The sequence below is a fragment of the Arvicola amphibius genome, chromosome 7, assembly GCF_903992535.2.
Source record: "Arvicola amphibius chromosome 7, mArvAmp1.2, whole genome shotgun sequence".
NCBI classification, from domain to species: domain Eukaryota; kingdom Metazoa; phylum Chordata; class Mammalia; order Rodentia; family Cricetidae; genus Arvicola; species Arvicola amphibius.
Genome location: NC_052053.1, coordinates 93948385 through 93966760, shown reverse-complemented (window position 1 = coordinate 93966760; position 18376 = coordinate 93948385). Strand labels below are relative to the sequence as shown.

Below are 18376 nucleotides of genomic sequence, written 5' to 3'. Positions count from 1 at the left end.
AACTGGTTTAAAAATATAGAATTTACTCTTTAAGAATTTCATACACACATACCATATATTTTGGTCATATTTATCCATACCCCCTCCAACCCATCTCTACCCAACACCATCACATGCCCCTCCCAACTTCATTCCTTCTTTTTTAACCCACTGAGTTCAATGAGTGCTATCCTTTGTGCATGTGTGTTAGGACATCCAAATAAACAAAATACAGCTTGTTGGTGAATCAGAAGAGTCAATACAGAGGACGAGCCAACTTGCCCATGTTGAAATACAGGTCTAACACAATTCTTACTAAAATCTTAGGGAAATACTCATAAATTAGATACTATACCAAAATGTGTATAGAAAGAAAAAGGAACTGGAATTAGCTAGAGCAGTTTTGAAAAAGAGGTCTAACGGAGAAGAGCTGTGCAGGCGATAAAGCAGGTACAGTAATCCAGGCTCTGGTACCAACCAGAGGACAGACACATCAGCCAGTGTCACAGTACAGAACCCTAAACAGACCAGGTGTCAAAGCCCTATCCGTCAAGGAAAGACAACCCTCTTAATACAGTCCTTGGCAACCAGAGAGCTTCAAGACAAAAAATGAAAAAATTAAAAAAAACCTCAACATAAATCTCACATACAAAAACTAACTAAAAATGGAGCGCGGCTTTAACACAAAGTGTGAAATGATGAGACTTTTAGGAAACCAGTGGGAGAGATCGTTAGGATCTGGAATTAGCCAGAGATTTTGGACATCAAAAGCATGATCATGAAAGGAAAGGAAAAAAAAAACAGAAGAACTTTATCAATATTAAAAATGTTTTTATACCATGGAAGATCCTATTAGGATGAAAAGAAAAGCCAGGTTTTTAAATGTTTGAAAGGGGACTAGTGGTGCATAGAATTTATTTTAAAAGGCTCTCAAAATGCAACATTGAAAACCCAAAAATTTCTAATTAAAAAATACAAAAGCACCATAAAAAGATATTAACTAAAGAGGATATACAGTTGTCAAATAAACACATGAACTACATTTATCATCACTAACCATTTGGGAAATGCAAAGTAAATGCACATTTATCAGATGGCTAAAGAGCAGTGACTACAATGGCAAGGATGTGAACAAAGGGACACACATGCCACAGCCGCTCTGGAAGAGTTTGACAACTTCTTTCCATGCAGGGCTGGAGAAATGGCTCAGTGACTGGAAACACTGGCTGTTCTCCCACAGGTTCAATTCCTAGTACCCATATGATGGCTCAGGACAGTCTGAGACTCCAGTTCAGGGGATCTGTCACTCTTGCATCCTCAAATAGACATACATGCAAGCAAAACACTAATGTAGATGAGAATAAATCTTTACAACAAAACAAACAAACAAACAAACCCTTTGCAGCCCTTTAATCCCAGCACTCGGAGGCAGAGGCAGGTAGATCTTTGTGAGTCCGTGGTCAGCCTGATCTACAGAGTGAGTTCCAGGACAGCCAGGCCTACACAGAGAAACCCTGTCTAAAAAACAAACAAAACTAAACCAAAACAAAACAACAACAAAAACCCTAAAGATGTGATTATCAAGTATCTTGGTAATTACACTCCTTGAGAAATAAAAACTTATGTTCACACACAAAAAAATGTACATGAATGTTAACAGCAGCTATGTTGATAACAGGAAACAATCAGGTGTCCTTCAACCGGTGAACAGCTAAACAAATATCCACACCACTGAACAGTACCCACAAAGAGAAACCAACAACTGAGATACTTGACAACCTAGATGAATCTCCAAAAGTTCAGCCAGCCTTGACAAGTTGCTCGGTGTGAGTCTCCCTCTCTAACACCCTTCAAATGACCTAGTGCAGAAACATTTTGGGACTTTGGTTTGAGACAGGGTCTGTGTATCTCAGGTTGGCCAAGGGAGACCTAGAACTTCTGATCGCTCTGAGCGCTCACGATACAGATCACTGCTGACATGGATCACTGGATCTGGTGTTTGTAAAGGAAACAGAAACTAGATTACTGGTTTCCAGAGTTTAGAAACAAGCCTGTGGAGATGAGTGTAGAGAAATACAGGAGGGCAACACAAGGGAGGAGCTGCATAAGAGCAGACATGCTTTGTGTCCTTTTTGTCTAAAACTTTAAATTTTACTTTTATTTTATGTGTATGCATGATTTCCCTGGATGTATGTTTGTGCACCATGTGCGTGCCTGGTGTTCATGGAGGACAGGAGAGATTGTTGGATCCCCTGGGCCTGGAGTTAAAAGATGATTGTAAGCCACCATGTGGGTGCTGGGAATTAAAGCAGGATTCTCTGGAAGAGCAGCCAGTGCTCTTAACCGCTGAGCCACCTCTCCAGCCTTGTTCTGTACCTTAACTGTATTAATGTCAGAAACATGACTGTGATATTACACTAAATCACCAATATACTACAATCTGAAAGATGTCACCACTGGAAAACTAGGTTAGGGTACACCTGATCTCTCATTTATCATGCATGTGAATACATAATTCTCAAAATAAAACAAAGATGGTATGTAAGGATATAAATTGTTGCCCATTGGTGGCAAGAAGAATGTGGCAATTCAGGTGGAAAGAGTCTCTGAGTGGGGCATTCAGACAAAGGAGGCTGAGCAATGCAGAGCCTTTGCTCTAGACAAAGAATGGGGACCATTCAAGCAAGACTCACTAACCTTCCTAAGACTTCAGTCACCAAGACGTGCCTCCCCAAGTCAGCCAAGGTCCTATCATTTTTATGGACACCAAACTAACCAATATCTAATAACATCTTCAAAAACATTCAAGGAGGTCATAAAGCACACACAGGACCCCAACACACTAAACCCTGACATCAAGAACCAGAGATTACAGTTTGGACCTCAATCTCAGTGAGCATTTGTTATCTGGCATAAAGGCATGAAGACGAAAAGGCAGAGATAAAGGCATGAATCATGGGCAGATGCTCTTCAGTGTAAAGTAAAATACATATTGACAATACCAGTGGATTTGGGCCAAGGTGCTTTTACTTGGAAAGATCTTTTTAAAAAAAATCAGAAAAATGTATCTCCTTTCTATTCTGATATCTTTGGCCCTTAAGAGCCCGTCAGACTGGTTACTCAGCAATTCTATTCCTTGAGAAATAAAAACACATGCCCACACAGAGACCCATCACAGACGCCAAAAAGACCGCAAAAGCATTACTATTTTTCTTATTTGAAAAGAAAACACTGCCTCCAAGCCTGCTGACCTGACTGTGATCTCCAGAACCCATATGATAGAAGGAAAGACCTGACAAATTGTCCTCTGACCGCCACATGCACACTGTGGCTTAGATATGCCCCTCACACAATAAATGGATGGATAGATGGATGGATGGATGGATGGATGGATGGATGGATGGGTGGGTGGGTGGATGGACAGGCAGACAGATGATAGAAAGATGATAGATACATAGATAGATAAAGAGCATTTACAGTATTCTTATTCTTGTGAGTCAGGAAGCAGCGTGGGAATACAGCCTAGATGTGCACTGAGAGAGCTGGTGCGGAGGGGGTGCTATAGAGAGGCGCAGACCAGGCTCTCCTAATAGCCTGACAGAGACCAGGCCTTAGTTTCGATTCACTAAAATGGGACAGAGCTAAACAGACAGTCCTCAAGAAAACCACAACTTAGGAGCAACCAATCAGCAGGCACTCCACAGCCTTCTGCTAGCTCAGCAGGCACCCCATGCCCCCTTCTGCTGGCTCAGCAGGCCCCCAAAGCCCCTTTGCTGGCTCAGCAGGCATGCCCCAGTCTCCTGATAACTAAAGATAGCTTTCCCTACCCTGCTGCAGGAAGATCCCTAACCACTAGGACATCCCACCAATCAGTCCCCAGACTAATCTTTCCTCCACCTATCAGCCCTAGATTAATCCCTCCTCCCTGGAATTCCCCTAACTCGGCTTAAAAGGAGCTTGAGACTTCTTGGGGGGGGGGGGAGTCACCATTGTCACTCCAACATTGGAATTAACGAAGTACTCTTGTTATTGCATACGTGGCTGTTGGTCTTTCCTTGGGGGCTTCTCTCGAACCCTAACACGCACAGCTTACAAAAAGACAAACAATACATGGCATATTTATTACTTATCAAGTAAAAGAAATGAAGAAGTAAGCATGATACAGCATAGATAAACCTTACATTAGGTCAAATAAGTCAAAAAAGGCCTCATATTTTATAAATATGATGCTAGAACTGTCCAGAGAAGGCAATTCCATAGCAACAGACTAGTAGATATAGTTGGGGACACGGCAACAAAGTTGCTAATGGGCCTGGGGTTTCTTGAGCCATTATGAAAATCCTCTAAAGCTGAATGTGGTGAATTCTGACAAGCAATGAATTTTGCATCCATTACATTTTAAATTGATGAATTTTGTGTTAAGTGAACATAATCTCACAGTAAGTGTTATTTTTTAAAGAAAGAACTGGGAGTCCTGTTGGGTGGCAGAGCACATGGTTGGCACGGGGCTCCGGATCCCATCATACCCCTCTAGAAAAGAGAAGAAAGCACAAAGGAGGGATGGGGAAATAAAAGGACAAACAAAGAATAACCAAGGACCTACCAGGCTGAAAAATTTTGTAGTAGGGACTATAGGCCACATTTAATCCACCGAGCTTCACAGTGATCTCGTAACGCCCAGCCTTGCGCACAGTGAAAGCCACCTTTACCACGTTGGAATTTGGCTCCTGGAGGACTTCCTGGGTCACTGGAATTTCCACTGCTAGTTCGACGTGAGAGATGTGAACTCGCAGTCCCACAGGCCGATGGGCGGGGAAAGGCTGTCCATTCTTATAGAACAACTGCAATGGGAGTGGGCGCCCATTAGTGAAAACGAGGGAGAGTACCACTTCCTCAGTGATCAGAGTATGGGGCAGAGGAAGCAGCTGGCCAAGGTCACACTGGGAAACCCCAGTCCTTACCTGCTCCTTTGAGTTCTGCTTTTAGGGACACAGTGGGAGGCTAATTCATACACACAGCAAAGGAAACCATTAAAATCATGGAAACATTCTTTTCCTGTTCGAAGGACAGGGCAGCATACACCGCAGAGTCAAGAACACACCAATTTCAACTTGAGGTTTCTGCACAATAAATGGTGCCTCAGCGTTCCCAGCACTATTGTACAACCAGTGTATAATGGTAACCCGAATGCAAGGCAGTTAGCCAGCAGCACAGCATCTAGCATTGGCACTGAAGGGGAAGGAAGCACCAGGCAAAGGCTGAGGGGTTCAGGCTCGCACACCAAACTTAATGCTACCTAGTGGAGAAGGTGTTGGATGGGTTGTAAAGGTTCTTTGTAAGGTGCCAGAGAGTAAATATTTATGGCTTTGTGGACCATATACAACTATCCTAATTATGCAAAAGAGAAAGCAGCTGAAGGGTGCTGTGGGACAATGGTCTTGTACCCTGCAAAGATTGTATTGTAGTGGCTTTGTATTGTGTTGTATTTGCATTGCACTGCATTGTTAAATATCGTCACTTGTATTGGTTTAATAAAATGCTGATTGGCCAATAGCCAGGCAGGAAGTATAGGTGGGGTGAACAGAACAGGAGAATTCTGGGAAGAGGAAAGGCTCAGTCTGCAGTTGTCACCCAGATGCAGAGGACACAAGGTGAGAATGCCTCACTGATAAAAGGTACCAAACCATCTGGCTAACACAGACAAGAATTATGGGTTAATGAAAGATGTAAGAGTTAATTAATAAGAAGCCTGAGCTAATAGACCAACCAGTTTATAATTAATATAGGCCTCTGTGTGTTTCTTTGGGACTGAACAGGACCAGGTGGGACAGAAACCTCTGTCAACAGAAGGACAAGTGAATATGGCTGTGTTCCAATTAAAAGGCATTTACAATGCCACGCAGCGCACAGCTTTAATCCCAGAATCTGGGAGTCAGATCTGTGTTCAAAGCCAGTCTGGTCTACATAGTATGCATCAGGACTGCCAGAGCTACAAAGTGAGACCCTGTCTCAAAAAAAAAAAAAATAAAACAATAAAGAAGAAGGAAGAGGAGGAAAGAAAGAAAGAAGAAGAAAAGAGGAGGAAGAAAAGGAGGAGGCGGCATTTGCAGAAACAAAAGTGAGGCATGCTTGGGCTTTCAGGCTAGATTTACCAATTCCTGATCCACAACCCCTCCTCCCACACTTCCTTCTGCCCTTTTCTTTCTTGTCTCCCCTCCCCCCCTTTAAGACAAGGTCACACAATATAGCCCTAGAACTCACAAAGATCTGCCAGCCTCTGCTTCCTGAGTGCTGGAATTAAAGATGTTTGTTTGGGGCCTTTTATTTTTTGAGTCAAGAGTCCCATACAGTTTAGGAAGGCTTTGAAATCCCTGTGGAGACAAGTATGACCTTGAACTCCTGATCCTCTTGTATCCCGCTTCCCATGTGCTGACATCATAGCAGTGCAAATCCAACCAGACTCAATACTGCTCTTCTTATTTAAAGGCTAACATCAGGCTTTCCACTTCATCAAAGCCATGTACCCAGTAAACCAAAAGGCTAGGAAAATATTAACAATCCCCAAGTTCCTGGGAGGAACTGGAAAACAAGGGAAAATGTTAACATCTAGCCGGCACCACCAAGATAGCACTGGGCTCTGGGAAGCCAATGACTCAGAAACCACAATGGGTACGGAGACAAAAACATTCCCTTACATGCACTCGGAAGGCCATGCTGTGGCCCACCTCATAGGGGTCCTTCCAATCCCAGAACACTTTGCAGGACCGGGGATCCAGGTAATTTCCCCGCACGTAGTCATAAATCGTCCGGTCCCCTCGGCGTTCACGGTCTTCATTCTGAAGAAAGCTGACTACACGTGCGGCAAGCTCAAAGAGGAACTTAATTGTGAAGAAGAATGCAACCACAGACACTGTGATTCCACCTATGTGAAAGAGAAACACACATCAGCTACCAGTTACACACTGTAATTCCCACAGAACACACTGCTCAGCTCACAAAGCTTAAGGAAGTCAAGATGAGCCTGCAAGACTGTAAAAACCAACACCATACTGGGCAAAGAGAGAAACTTCTAGACCAGGAGTAGGTAACTACAGTACTCAGAGCAAACCCCACACACTACTAGCTTTCTGTAGATTAAGTTATGCTGGGACATCACCTCACCCTGCCCTAAACAAAATGTGGCGGCTTTTTTGGAAGATTACTGTATGTTTTTCAAAATGGGAACATATTTACTCTCCTGCCTTTTACAAAAAGTCTGCTGATCCCATTCTATTCTATGACGCCCATACAATGCCCCCTCCACCTTCCTGCCTGTTTCGCCCCTCACAGAAGCAGTTAAAACAATGTGCTTTTTGGTTCTCTCCATTTAGAAACCTTTTGTTCTCTTGTCCACTTGGCAAAAGCCTCTACAAGCCCATCAGTTATAAGTTCCTTCTCTTGGGCACCCTCAAACTTCTGTATTTATTAACTTCTTCATATTTACCCACCTCCCCCTTCATGTTGTGAGTTCCTTAAAGGCAGATTTTTGCCTTGATTTGGACTTTACAGTAAACAGTGTCTGGCACAGACTGTAATTACTCAATAAATGTTTCCCAAATGAATGAACTTCTCTGCCAACTGTGGGAAGGTACATTTTGGCACAAGTGAAAATATTTCTAGTTCCATTTTCAAGGAGGAGGAGGAGGAGAGATAAGGAGGCAAATAGGAACTAGACGACAATAACGAAAAGACAAGCAAAAGAAATTTCTACCACCTACCAATGACGTAAAACATCAGGTCTCTTCAACGCCAACAGACAGCCGAGGATCACAGCCGCAACTGCAAAAGACACTCTGTTCAGTGCGGCTCCAGTCTCTAAAGTCACCTCACAGGGAGCGGATAAAGCAGAGCACATGGCTTAGGCCAACCAGCTCTAGTCTAGCGCCCTACCATCCCTGTCCTCTCTGCCAAGCTTGACAGGGGCCCGTGCCATATGTCAGATAACTAAGGCAAGGTCATAGCACTCCCCACAAAGGTTAGAATCTACCTACCACTCCTGCAACACCACAAGCAGCCTCTTGCTAATTACAAAAATGAAATGAGAAGACAGCTTTCATCTTCTCTGACTCTGGGTTCCCAAGACAGTTGTTTCCTTCTTCCATGCAAAGTGGTGCTAACTAATGCAAGGAAAGAAGATAATGGGATGCTTTCCCCGAGTGTTATTTGCCCTCTGAAAGTAATTCAGCCAAGTAGAAACATCTAGATAAATTAAAGATTCTTTTTTACAAGTAAACATGATCACCGTGTGGGGATTACGTAACTAAAATGAACTCTGGGCCATCCGGATAATGAGTAGTGGGTGCAGAGAAGTCATTCCTGACATTACCAAATCACACAGACTAATGGGCCCTCGGGAAGATGAGTTCAACAGAAGGCTGGGGAGAGGAACTAAAGGAGAGAGGAGGCTACCCACTAAGGCCAGAATTTCAGGGAAATTTTTCACTGTTATTCAACTTAGCCCCCAGCCCCCATTTCTACATGAGCACCCAGCACTTACTACTCAGACACAAGACATCTAAAGTTTCTAGGCTCAGATCTTGGAGGGCACAAAACAACTTTTAAAAGGCGGAAGGAAAACAAGCACCTGTGTGCTTTTCTATCTGAGCATGCTTCAAGTGTTTGAGAGAGAGGGTGACTGGAGCACTTGGGAGGCTGAGACGGGATGATGAGCGACAGTTTAAGACCCTGTCTCAAAACTCAAGCCAAAGGAGCTGAGTGGAGCTTTCTGAAGAAAGCTGACTACATGTGCAGCAAGCTCAAAGAGAAACTTAATTGTGAAGAAGAATGCAACCACAGACACCGTGATTCCACCTATGTGAAAAAAGTGGAGCTGATTAGTCGAAGTGCCTGTTCCACACACAGAAGGACTTCAAGTTTGATCCCCGGAACGCCTGTTAAACAGGTGTGGCAGAAGCAGACACGAGAGGATCCCTGGAGCCTGTCACCCAGCCAGGAGAGCAAGATCAAGCTCCAAGATCAGTGAGAGATGCTGTCTCAAAAAATGAAATGAAGCACAACCAAGAAAGACACTCAATGTCACCTTCTGGCCTCATCTGAATGCTTGTATAAGGACATCTGCACACATATGTATGTGTACACTAAACATGTGTGTACACACACATAACAGAGGCAGAAAACACGCCTTCCCAGTTTCTCTGTTAATATATTAAGTGGAACCCAGAGTGGGTAACTTAAGGAATGAGCACCTCACCTTCTACAGGAATGCCTATAGACTAGGTCTAAAGTGCTATAGACTGGGTCTAAAGAGAAACCCGCAAAAGAACATTGGAACTGCCAGCACGTGCGGTCTCGGGTATTCCCAGAAGAATCTACTATAGAGAGGACATACAGACTCAAAGCTTGAGACTACAATTGCCGAGCCTCCTTCCACATAGTAGCTCATCTCTGGGGACTCTATGGAGAAAGGTTACCATGATATTGCTTACAAACATCTCTGTTCCTCACAGGCTATGCTAGATGGTTCCATGGCATCAAACTGGGAGTTTAGCTGTTTGAGGTACTGCTAAACTGGCGGCCACCCCATGTGAAGCCTCCAGCCCTTGGGAAGCTGTGACAGCTGACAAAAGTGAAGCACTTACAGCTGATGACAGACTTGCATCTCAAGCCTCTTGATCCATGGACAAAACTTACAGCTTGAGACACCGGGCAGGAGAACTCTTATCAGCTCTGATGACTATCCTTCCCTCTGCGAGGCAGCCGGCAAGCAGTAAGCCAGAGCCTAAAGGCAGGGTCCGAGCGGCACTGCCTCTGAGCGTCACAATTTTTGCTGCTGTAGTAAGTTTGAATTTAGTATTTTCTGCATCATCTCCTTTAGCATGAGTTTGGCATAACTCCCCATACGATAACTCAAAAACAAGAGAGTGTAACAAACTAAAATATAGAGAAACAAGACATCTGCTTGTTCCCTAGTTAAGAGTCATAGGTGCAAATTGTGACCTGACCCTGGCCAAGCCATCTCATCTCTTTATCAAGTGCCATTGTCTTCTCTGTCAAGTTGGGAGAGTTCTCACATGCACATTTGTGTGCTGTGAGAATTTAATAAGCTAGCACATATTAGGCTGGAACTATGCCTGGAACACATGACTTTGCACGGTCTCATGGTGCTTATCTCTAGAACTAGCATCAAAACTCTGCTTCAGAGCAGACAGGATATTCAGGGACCTGCTACTGATCCCAGCGTTCTTCAAGGAGAAATGTATTAGCAATGACAAAGGACATGGTTTCTCGTTGGACCAGCAAATCTTACCCTTCAAAAGAGCTCTTCACACTATTCTAATGTGGGTGCCTGATAATCTCTAAAAGAAGTTAAAACTGATTAAAACAAAGCAGCCAACAAACACCGAGTGTTTAATGGTGTCTGATGCTGGGGATGGCACAGACGTAACATCCACTCGTGACACCAGCAGTAATCAATCACCTTTGCCTTTTTGAATCTCCAGCCATTATTTCTCCCTATTCACTTATTTCTGAGCCAAATTATTAGTACTAGCTTTTACATCACCTAGACCTTTTCCACTAAGTCATTTCTTCAACTCTACCACAATTCTTCTCAGAGCGCACAAGCCAGTACCAATGACTACTCTTCCCAAAGCCTCTCCTCCTCTCAGAACATATGAGTAAGGCTCCCGCTCTGTCATTTCCTCACCCATCGGTCTGACCTTTAGGAAACATCGCCTGCTCTCACTGCACAGCTTAAAACCTTCCCTAAAATACTCACCCTTCTCCAAGTTTCCCCCAAGGTCACATTCCGAACCCGTAATCCTCAACGTCAGACAGCGTCTGTCCCGCTACACCCTGCACTGCTCCTTAGCCTCACCTCACTCTCACTCCCTCCCCTCATTATCCATCCTGTGCGGCCCAGAGCAGACCCTTCAGACTCGCACACCACACCCTGAAATGTCCTGGCGCCCTGCCTTTTCAAAAGTCATCTCCTGGTACAGTAAACTTGGTCACAGACCCCAGCAGAGAAGCTACTGTGTTGTTGAGCTAAATAGACATGATGTCTGTTAAACTGCCTTCTAAAGAACTATGTTTATATTCACAGGTTACGGCTGTTGACACCTGTGGTTCTTAAGAGAACCTTCATTTGCTGTGGGCAGGGGTAAGCACACACTCAGAGCTGGTCAAACTGGTAAGAACAGTGACCTGAATAATCAACAATAAATGGGACATTTATCACCCTAGCCAAGGCTCAAGGAGCACTGCAGAAGAGAAAGCCAAAGAGAGAGGAAGGGGTGGGATGCTGTCTTCTGGACATCACACGGCCACTGCCCTGTGGAACTCACGGGACCTGCATAAGATGGAGCCCATGAAGATCCTATCATGGAGAGAGGATGAACTCAGGAGGCCTGATCCCTTCCTGAGGATTTAAAGGTAGTTAATAGATGATATTTCATATAGGAGATATTTTCATCAGTGACATAGTCACTGGTAAAGTGACCATGTTCCTGAAAATATAATCAAAATGTATTATATATACATATTTAATCAATAATGTCCACTGTCTATCTTTCCTCTCATTTTCTTTTTTTTTTCCTTCTTTTTTTTTTTTTTTTTTTTGAGACAGGGTTTCTCTATAGCTTTGGAGCCTGTCCTGGAACTAGCTCTACTAGACCAGGCTGGCCTCGAACTCACAGAGATCCACCTGCCTCTGCCTCCTGAGTGCTGGGATTAAAGGCGTGCACCACCACTGCCCGGCCCTTTCCTCTCATTTTCAATTTTCATCCATGAACTGTCTCCTGATCTCAACCTCTAGGCATAAGATCTCCAATTTTCAATTTAGAAACTCTTACTACCTCTGTGTGCTTAACTTTGAAAATTTTCTTCTATGGCATTTACATTCTTTTATTCCTGTTTTATTTTTCATTTCAAGGAAGTATGAGAAAAATAATTTTATTTATTTATTTATTTATTTTGAGGCAGGGTTTCTCTGTGTAACAGCTCTGGCTATCCTGGAACTCATTTTGTCAACCAGACTGGTCTTGAACTCACAGAGATCCACCAACCTCTCCCTCCTGAGTGATGGGATTAAAGATGTGCGCCACCATCATCCAGATGACAAAAATTTAATCTTAAAATTTCTCCTTTGGGCTGGGCAGGCAGAGTTCTGTGAGCTCGAGGCCAGCCTCGTCTACAAAGACCTCTCCTATAGGAACCAAAGATGGCTTAGTTGGTACCTGCTGCACAGGTAAAAGGACCTGAGCTTGGGTTCCCAGAACCTACACAAAAAAGCCTGAAATCCCAGCCCTGCCCAGGGCAGAGACAAGCAGATCTCTGACGCTCACTGGCCAGTCAGCCTAGCCAACTGATAATAAACTTCAGGTTCAGTGAGAGATTCTGACTGAAAAGTAGAGGTGAAAAGTGATCAGGAAAGACCCTTATCAACCCTGGGCCTTCACACACATGGTGGGTTCCCATGACCACATACACACATAACAAAACATACAAAAATAGTTTCTAAAATCCTCATCCAGTGTAACAGTAGATAGAAACCACAACTATGTGAATAGAGTATTGGTTAGATTGGTATCATCCCTTCGATCAGATGCCTATGGTCAAGAGTTTCACAGGTGGGCCTTCCTTTTAGATCCAGTTTAGTTTTGTCTGCTGTAGTCCTGGGATGGAAATCAAGGCCTCAAGCATTAAGGAGAGGTCTACAGCTAATCTACACTTCTAACCCTAATATAATTTTTTTGTTTTATCTTATTTGGGGGTTTTGTTTCTTTGTTTGGTTTTTCATTTGTTTGTTTTAAGACAGGATCTCAGGGGCTGGAGAGATGGCTCAGCGGTGAAGAGCATTGCTTGCTATTCCAGAGGTCCTGAGTTCAATTCCCAGCAACCACATGGTGGCTCACTACCATCTGTAAATGAGGTCTGGTGCCCTCTTCTGGCCTGCACGCATATATTGTATACATAATAAACAAATATTTAAAAAAAAAAAAAAGACAGGATCTCAGTTTAGCCCTAACTGAACTGAAAACCACTATGGCAACCAGACTGGCCTCAAACTCAAAGTTTGCCTGCCCCTGCTTCCTGAATGCTGGGATTAAAGGTGTCCACCACACTCAGCCCAAATAAAGTTTTAAAACATAGATTTAATTACCAGTCTATTCACTTGAACCAATATATTCATTGAGGCTCTTTTAGATCCCAAATTACTAATTTAATTCAGCTCAGCACGTTTACCAGATGTTCACAGGAGGGCCGTGAGCTCTCTCACACACACTACTTTTCTACAGCAGTCCGTGTCCACGGCACCCTCCACTTTCTGCTGCTCCCGCTCTACGCACACGACCCTGGAACCTTTCCACTCTAACACAGGTAAGCACACTGCCCAACACAACTTACTCCCCTGAGCTAGCTGACATTCCTCTCTACAGTATCCTTGCCCTTATAAGGTCTTACAAACTGACACTCTGAGCTCAGGGAGTAACAAGAGAACTGATAAACTTAATAACTCATGTGTAGCCTGCAGCTTGTGGGACACATGCAGCAATTTGCCCCAACACAAAAACTTTCATTTACTTAAGCATTATGAGATTTTTCTTTATTAGTAACTCAACTGCAAAGTTCTAGAGTATGACCTTTGTAAATGACCAGGTTGCGTCAATCCTGAAAGGTTGGATGGGTCCCAGTGAGTGAGAGCTTCCCTAGTACTAAGTACTCAGACTAGCCACTGCCCAATGGGCTTTACATATCTTATCCTAAGTACCCTTACTGCAATCACAAGATAAACACTATTATTCCCATTTCACAGGTAAAGCAAACAAACAACAAAAAGACTAGGGCTGGAGAGGTGGCTCAGAGGTTAAGAGCACTGACTGCTCTTCCAGAGGTCCTGAGTTCAATTCCCAGCAACCACAATGGTGGCTCACAACCATCTGTAATGAAATCTGGTGCCCTCTCCTGGCCTATAGGATATATGTAGGCAGAATACTGTATACATAATAAATAAATAAACTTTCAGTCACACAATGGTGGTGCACACCTTTAATCCCAGCACTCAGGAGACAAAGGCAGGCAGATCCCTGTGAGTTTAAGGACAGTTAAGGCTACACAGAGAAATCCTAACTTGAAAAACAAAAACAAAAAGAAAAGCAAAGAAAAAAAAAGGAAGAAAAGAAAACCCGAGACCACTCCCACAGTGGTTTAAGTATCAGGCCCACAACTGAAGCCCCCAACTTGGAACCTGTAATGCTGAATCATGAAAAAGAATGAAGTCACAGAAAGAGCCAAGTATTTGGGGGGAAAAGATTTAAGAACACAAATAAATAATGAGAGAGAGAGAGAGAGAGAGAGAGAGAGAGAGAGAGAGAGAGAGAGAGAGACAGGAGAGAAGGTCACCCAATCTAACTGTAAGGAATCTCACAGCAAAGTTAAAATTAGAACTACAAACTCCTACAGCTTTTTTGTTATCTTTTGAAGTAAAAATAATGCAAGGCAACACAAAGTGGAATGCAGTGCCGATACCTAGCAGAGAAATATCACTTGCTGACTGCAGGATCCTAGGCAAGTTGCTTAATACTAGAGCACTTTAGCTCACAGGAAAGGGAGGAAATGCTTGAAAATACCTATCTTCAGGAAATGCTAAAACGTTGACAGACATACATATTCCAAAGTGTGCAACATCCAACAAATTTTAGCCCATTATTGAAGATCAGTTGTAAAAGTGTCATTTTCAAAAATGAAGAATTAGTTTCTTTATATTAAAAATGGCTCTAGGAGAGCCAGTCAAAGCTCACTGTCACCCTTCTTCCCTGCATCTCCTACTGCAGAGGCTGAGGATCTGGTCACTGGTCCACGTTTGACACCCCAGTAGCTGAGTTTCAGCGCAATCTATTGCCTCAGTGTTGAGATCGGGCTGTGCCCTGTCCTGTTAGTCCATGTTGTACAAAAGTGGGTTTCTAATCTGTGGCCTGCCTAAGAAACTCCCCAGTTTTACCAGCAGCAATTAACTCCGTTTGTGGACGGAGGATGACTGTACCTTGGTGGGCACATAAACGACAATGTGTCCAGCACCACCAACCAGCACAGTCTGACACATAACTTATTCCTCAAGTAGGAAGGGTACCACCCAAGAAGTTTATCTAAGAAAATTAGACTATGGCAACACTTGTGTGGATTTGAGTCTTACTAGGAAACACAGGAGTTTATAAACACCCAGAAAGGCATTGAGAAGAGGGTACAACTCTCTCACCTGAGCTTCATAAAGAGGAAGACACCTAATTCTGTAATGTCTGACTACTGTGTGTGCGCAGGCACACGTGCGTGCGTGCGTGCGTGCGTGCATGTGTGTGTGTGTGTGTGTGTATTTCTCTAAGAAAGAAAGCTTACTCCATGATGTATAATGTGTGATCTGAGAGTAAATATTAGTAATTAAGATTGCAATAAGAGAACCTGTGTTTGTCCTGGCCAGTTGCTCCCAGTAAAACCACTGTACAATGTGAATCTACTCTTCTCCAATCAACTGACATGTAGGAAGGGGCTTGCCTATGTTTCTGACACAGTGCTCTTAGCAAGACTTACCTTTAAACGAGGGCCCATGTTCTGAGAGCCAAGTCATTCACCAAAGCAGGTAACTTTTACTCCTTTCACCTGTCTTCTAACTTGTACAAGAAAAAAAAAAAAAAAAAACAAACAGTCACCAGAAAGGACCAGTCCAGAAGGTGTTCATTGAGGTTATGTGTGTCCCAGTAAGCAAAGAGTCAGGATTCTGCATTGAAGCGGTTGAATTCTGAGGTGAAGAAATACAATCCAAGCATGTATCATCCCTGGACGTCTCCAGTGTAAGATGAAACCAAGCACAGAAGATGCATCTGTTCTGGTAGAGCAGGGTCCTCCTATGAAGAAAAAGAGCACGTGCAGTAAGTTTCTGTTTCTGAAAGAGATTCCACAACCCCTCGTCCCCGGGGAAAAAAAAAAAAAAAACAACCAGCAACAGAGGAGCTACAACATGCAGTAATATACTAAGAGTAACTGAGTGTTGGTGACCTCTGACTAGGCTTTCCAACAGCAACTCCATCATGAGGAAGCTGCTCTAACGCCACAAGGGCAACCTCATCTGTACATGCATGTCACTCCCCAGAAGCTCCAGCACTTCAAACGCTGTCTTCCAGCGGGGGTGGGCGAGGGTACAGATTTAAAGAGCCTCATCATAGCCTCATGCCTAGCTGCAGCTTAATGGGGCTGGGACACAGCGTGGGAGGAATGTGGTGAGAACTGAGACGCACAGCAGAGGCATGGAGACGACTCCATACTCAGCTGGAAAGAAGAAGAAGCAGAGCTTTAGAACCTGATCTGCCTATGCATGTTACCTCCTTTGCACCCATACACACAGTTCCAAGATATGATAAAAGACAACAATATTGGGGCTGGAGAGATGGCTCAGCTGTTAAAAGGACAGGCCACATTGCCCGCTCTTCCAAAGGACCTGGGTTCAATTCCCAGCACCCACATGGCAGCTCACAACTGTCTATAACTCCAGTTCCAAGGGATCTGACATCCTCACAGACATTTGTGCAGGCAAAACCCAAATACACATCTTAAAAAATGACAATATTTAAAATTTTAAACATTGCTAAAATTTAAAAATCTGGCTAGGTGCAGTGGTGCATGCCTGTAATCCCAGCACTTGGGAGGCTAAGGCAGGAGGACCATGAGTTCAAGACCAAAAAGAGGAGTGAGGAGCTGTAAAATCTGCTCCTGTAAGTAATGGAAGGGTACTAAAGTCAGTTCATAATTCTCAAAGACATTCAGGGACCAGATGTAGCAAAAGGGGGGTTATGGGTATACATATAAAGAGCTACCAGAAAGCAAATGAAAATAGGTTACCAACCAGTAAATGGGAAGAGACCGTCTCACCAATGGCACAAACCACTATCAGTACTTCCAAACTCACAACACAGATATAGTTCTCTTTAGACACAGATACAGAACTACTCATCCTGATTTTACAGTCCAGGACATAAAGAGCAAGGTATGTTTTCCCAGTTACTGACAAAAAGTAGCAGACAGTCTGGTTCCAGAGTCCACATTTTTAGTGACCATTCTCCTATCTTTCTGCTAAGGGAAACCAAGGGAGAAAATACAGATTGCTAAACAAACCAGAACAGAAGGACTGGAGGCCAGCAGATCAAATAAGTTGGCAGACTTTTATAATTAAAAATGAGTAAGTATTTGCATTTATTTTAACACATGGTGATGGACTTGCCAAGTACATGAGCCAAAACATGGGTCAACCAGCAATTGGAACCAGTTTAAAGGATCTACAAACAAGGCAATAGTTATGTAAACTATTAAAGATCCTCGTGATAGAATGTTATATGATAATTTAAAAATGAAACTTTTCAGTAACAAAAACACCAGATTGGGAAATGCTCACAAATAAACATTAAATAAAAAAGCAAGCACAACATTGTTCATACAATACAAACCCAATCTTAGAAATGGCATTATATAATGCGTAATAATTTTAAAAGGGTGGCTGGAGATATTCCTCAGTTATTTAAGAATGATTGCTGCTCTTGCAGAGGACCTAACTTCGGTTCCCAGCACCCGCACTGGGCAGCTCGCAACCACTTCTAACTCCAGATCCAGAGGATCCTGCACCTTCTGCTGGTGTCCATGGGCATACACACACAGGCTGAGAACTGCTGATAGACTCTCATAGAGCTCAGAGTGGCCCTAAACTCAGCAGTAGCCAAAGATGGTCTTAACCTCCTGATCTTGCCTTTACTTCCCAAGCCCTGCGATTTAGATGTGTGCCACTATGCCTGGTTTATCAAATTATTTTTTAAATATTTTACTTAAATTCAGGTGCCGGGGCTGGAGAGATGGCTCAGTGCTTAAGAGCATTGCCTGCTCTTCCAAAGGTCCTGAGTTCAATTCCCAGCAACCACATGGTGGCTCACAACCATCTGTAATGGAATCTGGTGCCCTCTTCTGGCCTTCAGGCATACACACAGACAAAATATTGTATACATAATAAATAAATATTTTAAATTCAGGTGCCTGCAAAAGCCAGAAGAGGAGGTCAGATCCTGTGGAGCTGGATTAAAGGCAGCTGTGAGCTGTCCAATATAGGTACTGGAGACTGAACTCAGATCCTCTGAAAAAACATGACACACTCTTAACCACTGAGCCATCTCTCCAGCCCCAGTTTTCCAATTTTTTAATAAAACAAAGACTAATAAAATGTTCCTATTTCTGGAAAACATTTAATATGGGGGACTATTTTCTTTAGCAGGGTGGTAGAGAATAGATTATCTTTTTGGGTTTTCTTTTCTTTTTCTTTTGGAGATAAGGTCTCATGCAGCCCAGCTTGGCCTCACTCACTATA

The 18376-nt window shown here is 43.3% G+C and overlaps 1 protein-coding gene across 2 annotated transcripts in view; it reads right to left on the bottom strand.

The window, feature by feature from the left end:
* Arel1 (apoptosis resistant E3 ubiquitin protein ligase 1) overlaps window positions 1-18376 on the bottom strand; it is a 54559-nt gene that overhangs the window by 16104 nt on the left and 20079 nt on the right. The window contains exons 2-5 of one of the 2 annotated variants that reach the window (XM_038336064.1): window positions 15565-15878; window positions 7737-7797; window positions 6675-6901; window positions 4583-4820 (exon numbers count right to left, since the gene is read on the bottom strand). In XM_038336064.1, coding sequence (XP_038191992.1) covers window positions 4583-4820; window positions 6675-6901; window positions 7737-7752 — 481 coding nt within the window. In that variant the 5' untranslated portion in view covers window positions 7753-7797; window positions 15565-15878. Of the gene's footprint in view, window positions 1-4582; window positions 4821-4940; window positions 5027-6674; window positions 6902-7736; window positions 7798-15564; window positions 15879-18376 lie in introns of those variants that run through there. The other variant, XM_038336065.1, reaches the window with a different exon arrangement.